General features: G+C 45.1%; 2 protein-coding genes across 4 annotated transcripts in view; one reads left to right on the plus strand and one right to left on the minus strand.

Moving 5' to 3' along the window:
• ACAD10 (acyl-CoA dehydrogenase family member 10) overlaps positions 1-15,208 on the minus strand; it is a 47,535-nt gene extending 32,327 nt beyond the window's left edge. For all 3 annotated transcript variants that reach the window (XM_060120973.1, XM_060120974.1, XM_060120972.1), the window contains exons 1-5: positions 15,113-15,208; positions 10,411-10,610; positions 6,118-6,266; positions 4,519-4,713; positions 114-272 (exon numbers count right to left, since the gene is read on the minus strand). In XM_060120973.1, the coding sequence (XP_059976956.1) occupies positions 114-272; positions 4,519-4,713; positions 6,118-6,266; positions 10,411-10,597 (690 nt within the window). In that variant the 5' untranslated portion in view covers positions 10,598-10,610; positions 15,113-15,208. The remainder of the gene's footprint in view (positions 1-113; positions 273-4,518; positions 4,714-6,117; positions 6,267-10,410; positions 10,611-15,112) is intronic.
• A 108-nt stretch (positions 15,209-15,316) lies between these two features.
• The window catches only part of BRAP (BRCA1 associated protein), a 37,937-nt gene continuing 36,894 nt past the window's right edge, over positions 15,317-16,359 (plus strand). Inside the window, exon 1 of the mRNA XM_060121056.1 lies at positions 15,317-15,569. Within this exon, the coding sequence (XP_059977039.1) occupies positions 15,488-15,569 (82 nt within the window). The 5' untranslated portion in view covers positions 15,317-15,487. The remainder of the gene's footprint in view (positions 15,570-16,359) is intronic.

A 16,359-nucleotide genomic window follows, 5' to 3' on the forward strand; every position in this document is an offset into this window, starting at 1 on the left:
CATGGCTGAAAACCACCAGAGGCAACTGCAACTATGAGTGTAAGAGGACTGCGTAGAGATGCTTACACTAGTGCCTGGGGCACAACAGGGGTTCAAAAACCAGTGACCTTTACCTTAATGGTGTGAATACCAAGGCTGGCAGCTGCTTTTAGATTTGGCCCAAGATCATCCAGAAAGATGGACTCAGAAGGCTGCCGGCCTAGCCGCTCCAAGCACAGCTTGTACATCCTGGCGTCTGGCTTGCAGACACCTTCCAGGCAGGATTCCACAACCTGAGAGGGAGGGACAGGAAGGAGAGATGAATGTCCCTAAAAGTAGTGTTCCCACGTACACCCAGTATATTTTCTGAAAAGCAGAGCAGAAGGAAGGCAGTGGAGATTTGTTATAACAAGTAACTTAAGAGTGTCATGATATAAAATGATGTTGCTTTTTTAAGAGGAGTGAGTTGGAAATACTGGGTTACAACCTGAGGGAAGATTCAGAAAAGCAAAGTTCTGGTTCAGACACAGTGAGTGACCTTGTGCAAACAGCGAAGGCACTATGGGCTTCAGGTTCATCGTCAGGAAACTGGGAACACTTAACAGCCATCTTACCTATCTTTTTTTTTTTTCTTTGCAGTACGCGGGCCTCTCACTGTTGTGGCCTCTCCCGTTGCGGAGCACAGGTTCCGGACACGCAGGCTCAGTGGCCGTGGCTCACAGGCCCAGCCACTCCGCGGCATGTGGTATCTTCCCGGATCGGGGCACAAACCCGTGTCCCCTGCATCGGCAGGCGGACTCTCAACCACTGCGCCACCAGGGAAGCCCCATCTTACCTATCTTAACGGTAGCTGGGAAACTTAGTGAACTTCAGTGTGTTCCGAAATGACATAGCAGTTTGCTAATGTTAGGTATTGTGAATGCACAGAAAAGCTGCACATTTCAGTTTTAGGGAAAGTATTTCACCATTTTCTCAGAAAGAAGGCACTGTTTACTGTTATAAAAGAAACATGACTTTAATGTCCATATTTCAGAAGTTAAAAAACAAACAGCTGTACTCAGCCTAGACAGATAAGTCCCACAGGAGGGCTAACACCAAAGAGATCGTCAGTGGCAGACATGGTTCCCTTTCATGCAAAGAGCCTCCTGTATCCTGACAGCCTTGCTTCAACCTGTATCTGATCCAGAACTGGTGGGGTGCTGCTGAGGGTTCAGGAGAACCCTGAAAAAGCTGTCTCAGTGTCAGGCTACCTCTGACCCAGCAACCCCAAGTCCTCTGACACTGTCCCCATGGCTTGATCTCCTGTGAGCAGGCCTAAAACGTCCATAGAGGCCTGTAACCAATACCCTCTGGTCTGCCCAAAGAATAGAACTAACTCCCTCAGTCACTCCTGAATTGACCCTCGCTCTCCAAGACCAAGGACAAACCCGAGGGCCCCTCCCTCTCCTCCAAACTCCCATTGTTCAAGGTTAGAGGAGAACTGCCTTTTCAGACAAATAAATGTTCTGAATAAGTTACTGACTCTTCCTGGTCTCCTAAGGACCTGAATGAGCTAAAAGAAGACAAAGAAGCTCCTTCTAAAGAAAATGTCAACAGTGGGTAGCAGAGAAGCCAGGTGTTTCAGACACCAATAAAGGCATCATGCGACAGGAAAGCAGCACAGCTGTACCCGCCGAGACAGGAGGAGAGGGGGAGCAAACCCTGGGGGTCAGGGCCAAGTCTGCCAAGCAGACACCTCCTCTCATAGGTGAGTACATTTGCAGAAGTGAAAAAATTCCTGAGATTTAAACTGGATAAGATCCCTGGACTTCTTGTGTTCTATTTTGCCAGATGAAAAATTTCTGGGGTTGTGTTTCACAACAATGTGAATATACCTAAAATTACTGTCCTGTATAATTAAAAATGGCTAGGATGGTAAATCTTTTTTTTTTCATTGTACTACATTAGCATTTTTTATTTACTTTTTTTAAAAAATAAATTTATTTATTTATTTATTTTTGGCTGTGTTGGGTCTTCGTTGCTGCACACGGGCGTTCTCTAGATGCGGTGAGCAGGGGCTACTCTTCGCTGTGGTGCACAGGCTTCTCACTGCAGTGGCTTCTCTTGTTGTGGAGCACGGGCTCTAGGTACGCAGGCTTCAGTAGTTGTGGTGCGCAGGCTCAGTAGTGTGGCTCACGGGCTCTAGAGCGCCGGCTCAGTAGTTGTGGCACACGGGCTTAGTTGCTCCGTGGCATGTGGGATCTGCCTGGACCAGAGCTCGAACCTGTGTCCCCCGCACTGGCAGGCAGATTCTTAACCACTGCGCCACCAGGGAAACCCCTAGGATGGTAAGTCTTACATCATGTGTTCTTTACACACACAAAAAATAATAATGTAAAAGTTTTTACTTAAAAAACAAAGTAGATGGGGACTTCCCTGGTGGTCCAGTGGTTAAGAATCCGCCTCTCAATGCAGGGGACATGGGTTTGATTCCTGGTCGGGGAACTAAGATCCCACATGCCACGGGGCAACTAAGCCTGTGCGCCACAACTAGAGAGCCCGCGTGTGGCAGCTACTGAGCCCGTGCTCTCTTGAGTCCACGTGCCACAACTAGAGAGAAGCCCGCGTGCCACAATTAAGACCCAACACAGCCAAAAAAAACACAAAAAAAGACATTACCCATTGCTTACACCTGGACACAAGCAAAATTTCAGATATAAAACATCCATACTAAAAAAAAAAAAAACCAAAAACAAAGTAGATGAACAAAATTTAAAAGCCACATACACGTCAGAAGAAACAGATTTCTGTGACATTGAAAAGTTCAGGAACAGCCTCCAGGGATGATGGGGATCACAGGAATGGTTCCATTAGCTTTACTTCTACCAAAATAATTTTTTTCCTTATAGCTTTAGAGAACAAAAATGTAAACCCTTGCTCTTGAGGAAACAGATTTTCAAAACTCCAGGTCTCCTGCAGACATAGAATATGAAAATGGATCTGAAAAGCACACACCAGAGAGCCTGTGAAGCCTGAATAAACAAGTCCATTGTTTTAAAGAAGCTCACAAGTCCCTACATAGTTGAAGGGCCCAATACGAGCCTGGCCAACTGATTTTGTCCAGATGAAGATATATCCCCATAGCCACACTGGAGGGAAGGAAGTTCTGAAAATAATTACAACGTATTGCATACTTACCTATCTGCCAGGCACTCTGTAAAGTGCTTTGCATGCATTATACTCTGGGATCCACACAGCTACCCTAAACAAAGAAAATTCCTACTCCTGAACTACAGGTGAGAAAACCGAGGTTCAGAGAATCAAAGCTACTGCTTATAGCAAGCTGCAAGACAGGATTCAAATCCGGCTGAGGTCCCTGAGCACCAGAAGGGGAGGATGCTTGGAGGAGGGCTATGCTGTGGACAAGCGGGGAAACCAACAATTAAAGTGGGCAAGGAGCCAGGCAGCTGTGCAGAGGGAGGAGAACTCTATCTCTGACTGGCTTTGTACAGGAGGAATGAGGAGGTGGGAGGTGAAAAGAGCATTAGGTTGGGTCGTTAATTTTCCATATTTGTGCCCTGAATTTTCTGCCTGTCAATCCAACTAGATTTGACGTTCTAAAATAGCACTATCCAATAGGACTTTCTACAATGATGGAAATGCTATACTGTCCTGTCCGACACAGTAGCCACTAGCCACATGTAGCGACTGACAACCTGAAATATGGCAAATGCATATTCCAGAGGGCAGGGCTTGTGTCCGTCACACTGAATACAGTATCCCCTCATGCCTAGCCAGAGCCTGGCACACAGTCACTGCTTAATGAGAAAGTGTTTTCCAACCGAATGAAGTTTAGGCAAGTCAATAATTCAGTAATTCATATCTGTCCCAGGATAACGCTATACTTTCTCTTAGGGAAATGGGGAGTCTTTCACAGAAGTAACCTCCTGGCACAGAAGACCATCTCCTGACTCGGAATCTTCTCAGGTACTTTCATAGTCTAGGCCTTCATGTGCTGTCCCATACGGTAGCCACTAGCCATATGTGATTATTTACATTTAAGTTGAAATGAAATAGAATTCCTCAGAGCCACTAGCCACATTTCAAGTGTTTAATAGCCGTATGTGACTAGTAGCAACCATACTGGCCATTTCCCTTACTGCAGTGGGTTTGTTTGCACAGCACTGGTCTAAGGATTAATGCCATAGAAATAGAGGGCAATGGGGTTGGTCTTTGAAGAGAAAAGGTCAAAGGGCCCGTTAAGAGGTGAGGGCTGATGAAAGTGCATGTGTTATCTGATGACTAAGGTTCAACTCCAGAATGAAAGGGAGTCTTGAAAGCTGAGGTTTCAATCAGTTATCAAAGCCCATAAATGACTGACCTTGCTGAGAGCTCAGTGATATTTTACAAGTCTTGTTTCCCACCTGTTACGTTTAGTCCTAACTGAGTCAAGTGTGTGAATAAAAAACCCATTCACTCCAGATCTACTGAGAGGAAGCACTAATGCTGCATCCTGAAGCAAGGACACAGACTTGATTCGGATTATTCCGGATCACTTACCACATCAAACTGTTTCCGGTCCAGGGGCAGAAAGCTCTTCCCATTGGGAAGATAAAAATTGCTGCTCAAGACTGCAGTCTGAAGGCCTTTAGCCCGAATCTGAGTTATGGCCTCAGTCATCACTGGGAACGGCTTTGCCACTCGCTCACTGGTCAGCAGAGAGAAAAAGGAGTCCAGGGGCACGGAGGTCTTTGACTAAGAATGGGGGAGGGGAGAGGAGAACCAGCCATCATTAAGAGTAAGAACAGCTTGTCACTGACACAGAAAAACACATATTCCTGGCTTCCTACCACTACCTGGTGTAGGACCCCAGGCCTTTGGCTTGCTGCCAAAAGGAATTCCCTCCCTCAGCCCTTGTGCAGAACTTTGTATATAAGGTTGTAAAAAGTGGCTTAGAATTAGAGTTACAGTGGTTAGGGAATGGAGCTATTTATATCAGTATTCCAGTTAAATGAGTTCTTTATTTCACTCACTCATTGTCAATTTTAAAAAGATTCAGAAGACCCTAAGAGGTACATTAAACTCTATAAGTGTATTAAGCAGATGTAACTTAATTTTTAATGATCCAGAGACATTTGATGATTCTGCATTGCCTCAACTTCACCATTACGAACTGAGTGTCAGTTTCTGATCAATTTTTGTGTTTTTAAATTCAATCTCTGTGGGTTTTGAAAACTCTTATTTTATCATGTTTCAAAATCTGCAAGGCCAAGTCTGCTATTCTGATACACACGCACATTTTACAACAGCTTTATTGAAATACAATTCACATACCACCCAACTGGCCCATTTAAACTGTAAAATTCAACGCTTTTTAATATATTCACAAAGTTGTGCAACTATCAACACAATCCATTTTAGAACATTTTCGTTACCCTGAAAAGAAATCCCATACCCATTAGCAGTCGTTACCCATTCCCCCCCGACACCCCAATACTCCCAGTCCTAGAAAATAACAACTCTATTTTCTGTTTCTATAGATTTACCTGTTCTAGACATTTCAAATAAGTGGAATCATACAATATGTGGTCTTTTGGGTTGGCTTCTTTCTGTCACTTAGCAGAATGTTTTCTATACATATATTTAAATATTTATTCATTTATTTAAAATTGAGGTAAAAACACATAACATCGAATTTACTATTTTAACCACTTTGGGTGACATTAAGTACATTCACTGTTATGTAACCAAAACCACCATCTATCCACAGAACTTTATTATATCTTAAATTGTATGTTAGCAGGGTTATTGTGAAGGTACATGAGTTAATACAAATAAAGAGCTTAGAATGCAGAGCCTTTCCAGAGAAAGGCTCAATGTTATTACTGCATTAAACAAGCTTTCTGATCAAAGCCATTATACAACTCCAGCTTCAGATGAACAGTAACTGATGGAGAGGCCTAGTACGTAATATTTTAACTTTTTCATTCGTGTAGTTAAAATTGAGTACCTGGGGATGGAAGAAATAGCTTAAAATCTTATAACAGGTAATTAGGTTTTCCCTTCTTTATTTTTAGTTTAACCAACTTAATGGATAAGTGTTGCATCCACTATTCTAGGCAAAAAGAATATGGAAATTCAAGTATGTTTATCACTCACAATTTCAGAGCAAAGTCTCCCAAATTCTTGTAGGAAATCCTCTGTTGTTATCTCTGCTCTCATAAATTTCATCCAGGGCCCATTTTCGCCACCTGAGATCAAGGCCTTCAATATAGTTCCGGAAGGGATATGATTCTGTACCTCCCATTCTACCGTAAGTAAAACATATGGTAAGTGAAACAGTAATGTATGGACAAATAGCTGGGGTTTGGGGAGCAGGGGAAGTACCATACAAGTTCCTGTGGCATCACTGTGGTGCCAAGTGGGTTCCATTGGGAATTCAGACAAATTCAGGAAATGGAAAATCTCAGCTTGGACCTCCAAAGGAACAGCAATAATAATCTGTGTAACTGAGGGGACACTGGTGCCAAGCGTCAGGTCCGTACCACCACTTTGAGATGACTCTGGACACTGCAGTACGAATTTTCTTCCCTGGTCTCTCATTGGCTGGTTCATATATATTAGGTCACTCACACAGTCATGGCACATGGTAAGGAAGTGCATTAGGGAATAAAGCAGATTCTGACAGCACTCCAAGACAAGCCCTTCATTTTGTAAACCGTAGTAATCCTTCAGAGCAGTGTAGCAGGCACACTGAGACATTCACCTGTGGGGGCGCTGTCTTTGAGAAATAAAGAACAAAATTCTGTCCATAAAGAGCTAAGGCAGTGGATGGATTATTATTGTGTATACTGGGAACACTGGGACAGGGGTTACTTTTTCTTGTACAAGGGTGTTTTCTCTTTGTATAATATACCTGCTATGGGGCAAAAATATATACAGCATTCATAATTATATCTAAGATATATCAATAATATACATTAGCACATATCTTTTGTTTAATGTAGTACCTGTGCATTGAAAATATTTCAGACAATGTAGAAAGGTATAAAAAAGAAAGTTAAATGACAAAGCAATCCCATTCTTCAGAAATCACCTATGTGACCAATTCAGTATGTCTTTTGAGAATAACAGGACTTTTAAAACTGAATCCAAATAATAATAATAATACATCTTTAATTTTAGAACTAAAGTTAGAGCATTTTTTAGGCTCTTAGAGCTGGCAAGCATGCAAGGAAAGGGGCACTCTCCTATGCTGTTGATGGGGGTGTAAACAAATACAACCTCTATGGAGTGCAACATTTTAAATACACATTTACATTTGATGTAGTAATTCTGCTTCCAGGAATTTCTCCCACAGATATATTTATAAAAGTAAGCAAAGATTATGTACACGGCTGTTGTGCAGAACTGCTCACAATAAAAACTAGAAACTTACATGCACGTTACTAAAGGGCTTGTTAAATCAACCATGGTACATCCATATGATGGAACACCTCGTAGATGTTAAAATGTATAAACTAGGCCAAGGGTTGGCAAATTATGGCCTGGGGGCCCAATCTGTCTCCCATCTGTTTTTGTAAATAAAGTTTTATTGGAACACAACCACACCTACTTGTTTACTATTGTCTATGGCTGTTGCTGGCTCCAATAGTAAAGTCATACAGAGACTGTATGGCTCGTGAAGCCCATCTAGTGCCCTTGACAGAAATAGTTTGCTAATCCCTTAACTAGACCTATGCCTACTGATGTGGAAAATTTGGCAAGATATTCTACTGGGTCAGAAAAAAGGAAAGGTACATAACAGTGTGTACAGTGTGACCCAATCTGTGTAGACACAGTTTACACACACACACACACACACACACACACACACACACACACACACACACTCATGTATATATAGGCAATTTTTGGAAGGATAAACAAACTTTTCACAATGATAACCAATGAAGCCTAGGACTGACCAGGGAGGGGTGGAGGTGACAGTAAGAAATTTGTCTTTGTATTATTATTTTTTTTTTAGGTGCACTTTTATTTATTTATTTATTTTTTATTGGGGTAAGTTGTTTTACAATATTGTGTTAGTTTCTACTGTACTGCAAAGTGAAGGAGAGTTCCCAGTTTTTACTATACAGCAAAGTGAAGGAGAGTTCCCTGTGCTATACAGCGTATCTTTGTATTTTTAAAAATATCCTTTCAGGGCTTCCCTGGTGGCGCAGTGGTTGAGAGTCTGCCTGCCGATGCAGGGGACGTGGGTTCGTGCCCCGGTCCGGGAAGATCCCACATGCCACGGAGCGGCTGGGCCCGTGAGCCATGGCCGCTGAGCCTGCGCGTCCGGAGCCTGTGCTCCGCAACGGGAGAGGCCACAGCAGTGAGAGGCCCGCATACCGCAAAAAAAAAAAAAAAAAAAAAAAAATATCCTTTCAGCACCAACTATTTAATAATGAGGTTGGCATAACTGAGTTTCTGTATAGAAAAAATTTAATTAAATCCCTGTTTCTCACCATCACAAAAATGAATTCCCAACAGACTAAATACCCAAATCAGAAATAAAAACCCTCTAAAAGTTAGAAAACAATATGCAACGTCTTTATGAACGTGAAGAAATAAAAGACTTCCTTAGCCTAGTCTCATAAAATGCAAGCCATAAAGAAAAACACAGATGATTTTGATGACATCAAAAGTGAAAATTTTGGCATGGCAAAAACATCATAAATATAAAATAAAAACACAAGTCAATAATAACAACAACCACAAGACTTACTAAGTGCTCCAAAGATTCCAGGCACTGCTGAATAACATACCATTTAAAAGTATGAGCAGGATTTGAAAAGGCAGAGGAGGCAGGGAAGGGTAGCTCTGATCAGAGAGAACAGAACTTGCAAAGGCACAGGAGTATAAATACATTTAACAAGTTTAAAGAGCATCAGGTAGTCCAAGGTAGCTGAAATGTGGGCATACATAGGAAATGGTGTGACAAGAGGACATGAGAGCTGGTTGTGAGAGGCCCTGGAACCAGGTAAAGCTTCCGGTTTTAATCTAAGTGAAAAAATGCAGGCACTCAAGGATTTGAAGCAAGAGAGGGAAGGGATAAGATGTGTGTTTCAGAAGGGCAGTTCCAGGCACTGCGTGCAAAACCAAGAAGGCCAGAGGTAGAGTTAGGAGTTAGGAGGCTGATATGCCAGTGCAGGCGGGAGAATTTAGGAATCTAATTTGTGTAGAGGCAGTGGCAGTGGGAAGGAGTGAATAGGTTCTCAAGATGTTCTGGAGAAAGCTGAAAAAATTCCTGCCAAGTAATCTTTATGTTCTCTGTAAGAGGAGACTTGGCTGTCTGCCAAGTATGAAGGTTTGGTCTGGGGAAGTATGATGGTTCTGGGGGGAGTTTGGAACAGCCCTGTAGTGAATGCAAGAGGAATATGAGTGGAGGAATAGAGAGGCTGAGGGCTCAACTGCAGCTGGAGCTAAAAAAAAAAAAAAAAAAATAGCTCACCTAACCAGTTAGCAGAGCTGGGTAATTTTGCAACCAGGGGCACAGAAAACCTGAAGCTGGGTTGATTTAGCATAGAAAACTGCCCAGTCAGCAACCACAGTAAGTCAAAAGAACAGGGACAGCTGTTTGGTCCTTTTTCCTTCCTGCTGATTGGGAATGGGATGTGATGGCAGAAAGTGAGGCAGCCAAGCCTGACCCATGCGGTGAAAGTGGAAATGAAGTGCACCCACAGCACAGCAACACAATGAAAAGAGCCCAGGGCGCTGACATCACAGAGCAACACACTGGCCCAGACCACACACCTGGACTTTCACGTGCAAAAGAAATTAACTTCAGTCTTGGTTCAGTCACTGTTTTGTTAGGTTTTCTAACACTTCAAGCCAAACAAATCACACTTAAGTCAGTTGAACTGAGTGGGTAAAAAGGAGGGGCTGAAAAAGGAAGGATCAGAGCCTAGCGATTTGATCTTGTAGTAGCAAAAGCAGGTTTAGAAGGGAGGTTGGTGGAAAAGGAAAGGCTATGATCAAAGCGGGGATGGGGTAGGGGTGGGGGGGCGGGCAGAGAGAATGTCAGGATTCAGAAGTAGTTCTCAGGGAAAGGTAGTTAAATTCCACCAATAACATTAACAACAATAGCAGCTCATCATTTATTGACAATTTCAGATGAGCCAAGCACTCACCCTGCTAATCAAGTGCCCTCCATGAATAGTCTCATTTAACCCTCCTCCAACCCCAAAGATGTGGGTACTATCATCAGCCGTAATTTAATGATGAGGAAACTAAGACTCAGAGCAATTAAATAATTTGCCCAAGATACTCAGCCACTAACTGTTGCTTGGAATTTGATGAAGAGCAAGTATAGCTCCCACTGGGACACACTGCCATCTCCCCTCACCACCCTCCTTTCCCCCACCCCTACCCACCGCAGTCTCCAAAGGTGAAGTAGAATGAAGAGCTCACCTGCAGCCACTCTCCCTGGAGAAGGAATGAGAACTCCGCCCATGTCAAAAATCACTGCTCTGTAGGTGCCGCCTCCAGAATGTGTCCATCGCCAGGCTCCCTGGTGCCTGCCCTGGCCATGTTTCACGAAGACCGCCCTCCAAGCCCGCTGGAGCTGTGCAGACTGCAAAAGCCGCCTTAGGCACATGTTGGGGCCGAGGCTGCGGAGAAGGCACAGGACATAGTTTGCCGTCACTGCCTCCAAGCAGACCTCCGCCCTGGTGCTCAGGGTGGCACCTGTACACCTCCTCTGACCTCCAACCAGCGCTTCAGACACCACCAGAGAGGAACGCAGGATCTCCGCCCTCCCTGACCACTCCTTGCCTAAGTTCCTTGGCTCAGGAAAGGGCTCCACCGTTCTCCCAGCCGCCCAAGCTGGAAAACTGGATTCACCCCGACTTCCCTCAGTCCTCCAGCCAGACACCTCCGCTCCGGGTGCTGTGCGCGGCCCATCCCTCCTCCTGAAGCTCTCCATCTACCTCTCTCCACTCTCACTGCGTGATCTCAACCACGGACCTTTGCAACGGCCCCTTAACTGGTCCCCCTGCCTCTTCTCAAACCTCATTCTTTCTTCACACTTCAACCAGTTATCATTCAAGATTGCAAATTTGATCATATCCTAACCCCATTTAAAACCTCCAGTGCCCCCCCCCCCCCCCCCCCCCCCGTCCTCAAGATAAACTCTCAGTTCCTTAACCTGCCTGAAAAGGCCCTCTGAGTTCTGCCTCTCCCCTTTCGGCCGCAGCTCTCCCTCGTATTTCACCTTAACCTGGGTGATCGGGACACTCAGGTCCACGGCAGCTTCCTCAAACACATGATGCTCTCCTCCTGCTGCCAGGCCTTCGGGTATGGTGTTTCCTTGGCCTGAATGCTCCCTTCCATCTGTTACGTGGCTAATTGCAAATTGTCCTTTAGGCTGTAGTTTACCTGTCACTTCCTTCATGAAACCTCTTCTGGCTACCAGAAGAGACCAATGAGCAGGATGCCCTGTACCCACCTCCTCCTAGCGCTCGCGATGCCACCATACCATCACCCCTCCTACAGAGCAGGGCGATGTCCTCCTGATTGTTCTCCATTGCCTCTTTTCTAAACTTACTTTCAAAAAGTTCGGGAAAAAACCAAAATACACATAACAGGTACACGTGTATATAGATATATAAACATGTATAGACATAAATCAAATGTGGCAAAATGTTAATAATTAATCAATCTTGGTGAAGGGTACACGATGAAGGGTATATGAGAGATCACTGTACTATTCTTCAACTTTTCTGTAAGTCTGAAATAAAAACCTGGGAAAAAAACAAAATAATTAAACCAAATTCTATTTGCAGTCAGTTCCACTTGAAAATCTTGAAGCTTCTCATGCGATGTCTATGGTTAAAAAGCTTACTAAGAAGCAAGTTAGAGCAAAACAGGTTGGTAAGACAGCCTGCCTGTTCATGGGAGTCACTTCAGTGCCACCATAAGGACTAAATAAACTCTGTAAGATTCTAAAGAAAGGATTCATTTTTTAAAATTATTTATTTATTTATTTGGCTGCGCTGCATGTGGGATCTTCGTTGCGACATGCAGAATTTTTAGCGCCGGCATGCGGGATCTAGTTCCCTGACCAGGGATCCAACACGGCCCCCTGTATTGGGAGCGCCGAGTCTTAACCACTGGACCACCAGGGAAGTCCCTAAAGAAAGGATTCTTTTTCTTTTTTTTTAGAAGTATTTGTGATGCCATTCTTTATTAAGGTATCAAATAACTGTATCTGGCCAGACAGCCACCTAAAGAAAGGATTCTTAAGAAGCAAATGTTCAAGATAATATAATGTGCTTCTTATGTAATTGGAAATTTGCTGGATTGGGGCATGAATGCTGAAATGAAAAATGTAAAGACTGATTTGCATTTTGGGTTTTACCTACGTTCCTACGCCATGGCCAAAGTTAGTGGTGGAAGGAGAAATTTATTTATAGGCTCCTAAAAGTGTCAACACATTCTCTGTGAGGGCTTAACAGAGATGAAATCTGTCTCTGGACCTAAAGGGCTGACTTTCATCCTCATTGAGGACACTGTCCTCCTCATAATTCTGCTAATGGATAAGTGGGCAACGCTCCCACGACTACCTTGCTTCTTCCTTCCAACTAGAGATGATAGTTCTGTTCTAGCCACTTCCCAATGCTCTCTTTGGAGCAGGTTAGCGCTGTGATTTCTCATACCTCCTGGTACCTCCGTGGTACATGCCCACTGACTGGAATGTCTTCACCTGTTTATCTGCTGGTAAATTTACACTATTTTTTACATCACAGCCTCAGGTTTACCTCCTCTAGAGAGGCTAGTCTTTCTTTTTCCTGGAAGATTCTGAAACTACTTTTTTTTTTTCACTCTCATTGCTTCTTCTCCATACCTTCACTAGGGCACTTACCCCATCACACAGTTCCTGTTTTCAACTCTATATGCTCCTCTACTTATCAGCTCCTTAAGGAAAGGCCTATCTTACTTCATCTTTGTATATCCATCCCCTAGGACCTAGCATGGTGCCTAGACACATAACACATGCTCAGTAGAAACATGAGTTGGAAGGATGAATAAACTGGATGATTCAGAAAGTAGGGGATAACCTTGCTTGGTGGCACAGTGGTTAAGAATCCGCCTGCCAATGCAGGGGACACGGGTTCAGCCCTGGTCCTGGAAGATGCCACACGGCGCAGAGCAACTAAGCCTGTGTGCCACAACTACTTAGCCTGCACTCTAGAGCCCGAGAGCCACAACTACTGAGCCCACGTACCACAACTACTGAAGCCCACGTGCCTAGAGCCCATGCTCCGCAAGAAGAGAAGCCACTGCAATGAGAAGCCCGTGCCCCACAAAGAAGAGTAGCCCCCGCTCGCCGCAACTAGAGAAAGCCCGCGCGCAGCAACGAAGACCCAACACAGCCAAAAATAAATAAATAAAATTTAAAGATTAAAAAAAAAGAAAATAGGGGAACATAGGGGGCAGGCATAGTGATTGGCAGCCACAAAGAAGTGTAACAAGCCCAATTTTCCCATCTCTAGAGATGCAGTTCTCTGCAACTGGCATTTTCCTCCTGTACCGTAAAGAATATGTCTTCTCTCTGTCTCTCATAATGAGATCAGTATGACGATGCAGATTTGCTATCTAAATTATGCTTTCATAAATATGCACACGTAGTGTATGTTTCCACATATTAAAGAGATAGTTTAGTAGAGATTGAGTATTGGCTCTGCAATCAGATTGCCTGGGTTCAAAGTCTAGCTCTGCCACTTGCTAAGTGTGAGATCCTGAGCAAGTGGCTCTCTCTGAGCCTCAGGTTCCTCTTCCGTTAAAATGGGAACAATTATACTACCTGTCTCATGAAGTTGCTGTTACGATTACATAAGATAAAGTGTGTAAAGCACTCAAGCTAGTACCTGGCACACCATTAAATGTTATCTACTACTGTAATATACTATTAAAAAGTTCACATAAGGGACTTCCCTGGAGGTCCAGTGGTTAAGACTCCACACTTCCACTGCAGGGGGCACGGGTTTGATCCCTGGTTGGGGAACTATGATCCCACATGCCAAGTGGCGTGGCCAAAAAAATTTTTAAATAATAATAATTTTAAAAAACTTCATGAGGTCTCATATATTATATGCATATAGCAGGTGCAAATGGCATATGCAGTTTCACAAAAATCAGACGGTCAGTGGGGGCAATTTTGGCTCCAACGGGACGTTTGGGAATGTCTGGTAGTCACCAACTGGTAGTCACCACTTGGGACATGCTACTGGTATCTAGTGGGTCAGGGCAGGGATACTGCTAAATATCCTATAAAGCATAGGACATACACACACTCCAAAGAATTATCGAGTCCGATAATGTTAACAGTGCAGAGGTTGAGAAACACTGATATAAACAGTGTATACTGAAACTAATTCATAGGGTGCAGTCACAAGCTATAAATATCATTTGGTCACATTATATGCATATACAGTCCACACACCTACACGTCCACGACGTGCTGTAACACACCTTACATGTAATGGTAGCATATACCTAGAACAGCGTTCTGTCACATATGTGCCATATATGTATTGACTGTGGCGCTCCATGTCTACATGCTAAAGGCAGTCTGAGGTACTGGAAAGAATGCTGTCTCTCAGAAAAACTGATGTAAATAGAGCCACAGGCTCTACTCGTTTCATCATCACCGCTGTATAGGGATATTATCCCAACTTTACGCAAAATCTAACTCAAGGTCACAAAACAGGTGAACAGGGTCTACTCAATAATAACAGGAACTGCGTGTTCATCTCATTCACCCCCAGATGTATCTCCAGCTCTGGGCGCTTAACCAGTCCACCGCCCTACCTTAACAGAATCAGAAACCCTGCAATCGAATCCCGACTCCCGATGGGTCCTCAGAGAAGCGTATTCACCTCTCTGAGCCTCAGCGCACCTGTCTGTAAAGGGTGGCTGACACAAAGCAACCCTGCCTACAGCTAGAGCGAGAGATCAAACAGGACAAAAAGAGGCTAGAGCTCTCTGCAGGACGCGGGTTCCGCGGACAATTCGGAGACCTCGCGGAGCCAAAGACCCCTCGCCGTCAGATGAGCTGGGATGAGGGCGAGGTCTCTCAGATAGGCTAACTGGGGTCTGGTCGCACACCCACCGATTCCCCTACTGGGGGCCCAGCTTCCGGTATCCCAGTGACGTGCCACCTCCACGAACTCTTTGAGATTCCGTCTCTCAGGGCGCAGGCGCACCTCCCCGCAGACCTGCCAGTCACGTGCCTGCCTCCGCACCCAATCAGAGGGCGCGCTGATTCGAGCATGCGTAACCTCACGGGTCAGGGACGGCGGCCGGGAGGCGGAAGCGGAGGGTGTTGTGGCTCCGAGGGTGGCACCCGGACCTGCTGCTGTAGAGGCGGTTGCGGCGCAGCTGAGGCGCGGCGGCGGCGCTGCCCGCCCCAGGCCGCTCGGCCTCAAGGCTCGTCTCCCAGCCTCGCCAGAGCCCGCCGGGGCTCGCGCCGACCAGCGCCTGCCCTATGAGTGTGTCACTGGTTGTCATCCGCCTGGAGCTCGCAGAACACTCGCCGGTCCCCGCCGGCTTCGGCTTCAGCGCCGCTGGTGAGTCCGCGGCCTTGCCGCCTCCTCCGTAGCCCGCGCCTGGGCCCCGGGGGCTTGTCCTCCAAGAGTCCGGGTCCGAGGAAGGGCCGCGACGAGGGCTTTCGCCTCAGGAGGAAGCCGAGAGGTGGTTGGGATCCCTCTCATTTCCTCCATCCTTAAGAGGTATTCCCAGATGTCACCTCTGGGAAGCCTTTCCCGGTCCCTCCTTCCTGGTGCCTCCTCATCGGGACTCTGTTTATATTTGGCGCGTCGCTCTCTCCGCCCTGGGTTGGGGCCGAGTTGTGCGAGTTGGTGTCCTCTACGTTTTGTGAAGGCAAAGACGGAATCCCCAGCTCGCTGACGGCCCCTGGTTTAATTAAATCGTTCCTCTTTGAAAGACTATTTATTTAAGCGCCCTGTAGCAAAAATTATACTTGTAATTAAAACGTGTACACTTCTGGTGTCCGAGCACTGTGCTAAACACTTCGTGTGCACTGTTTCTAATTATCTTCATATAACTCTATTAGTTAGATGGGTGTATGACCCTTTTACAGAACTGGGAAGCTGAAGCCCAGGGATTAAGTGACTTGCCCACGATCATCTGTCAGTGGCAAAATGGATATTCTACCTCGGAGAGCTGGACTTGAGAGTCTGAGCTCTTCATTCCCAGCCACACAGCCGCCTCAGTGGGGAATGCAGGTGTGGCTCTGCTCTTTGGACCTCCAACAATTACCTAACAACAACATTCGTTCAAGAAATAGTTTTTAAATGTTCACTCTCTGTTGGAGCTTTAGTTGTGTGCGGAAAGGGA

This window comes from Lagenorhynchus albirostris, chromosome 14, assembly GCF_949774975.1.
Source record: "Lagenorhynchus albirostris chromosome 14, mLagAlb1.1, whole genome shotgun sequence".
NCBI classification, from domain to species: Eukaryota; Metazoa; Chordata; class Mammalia; order Artiodactyla; family Delphinidae; genus Lagenorhynchus; species Lagenorhynchus albirostris.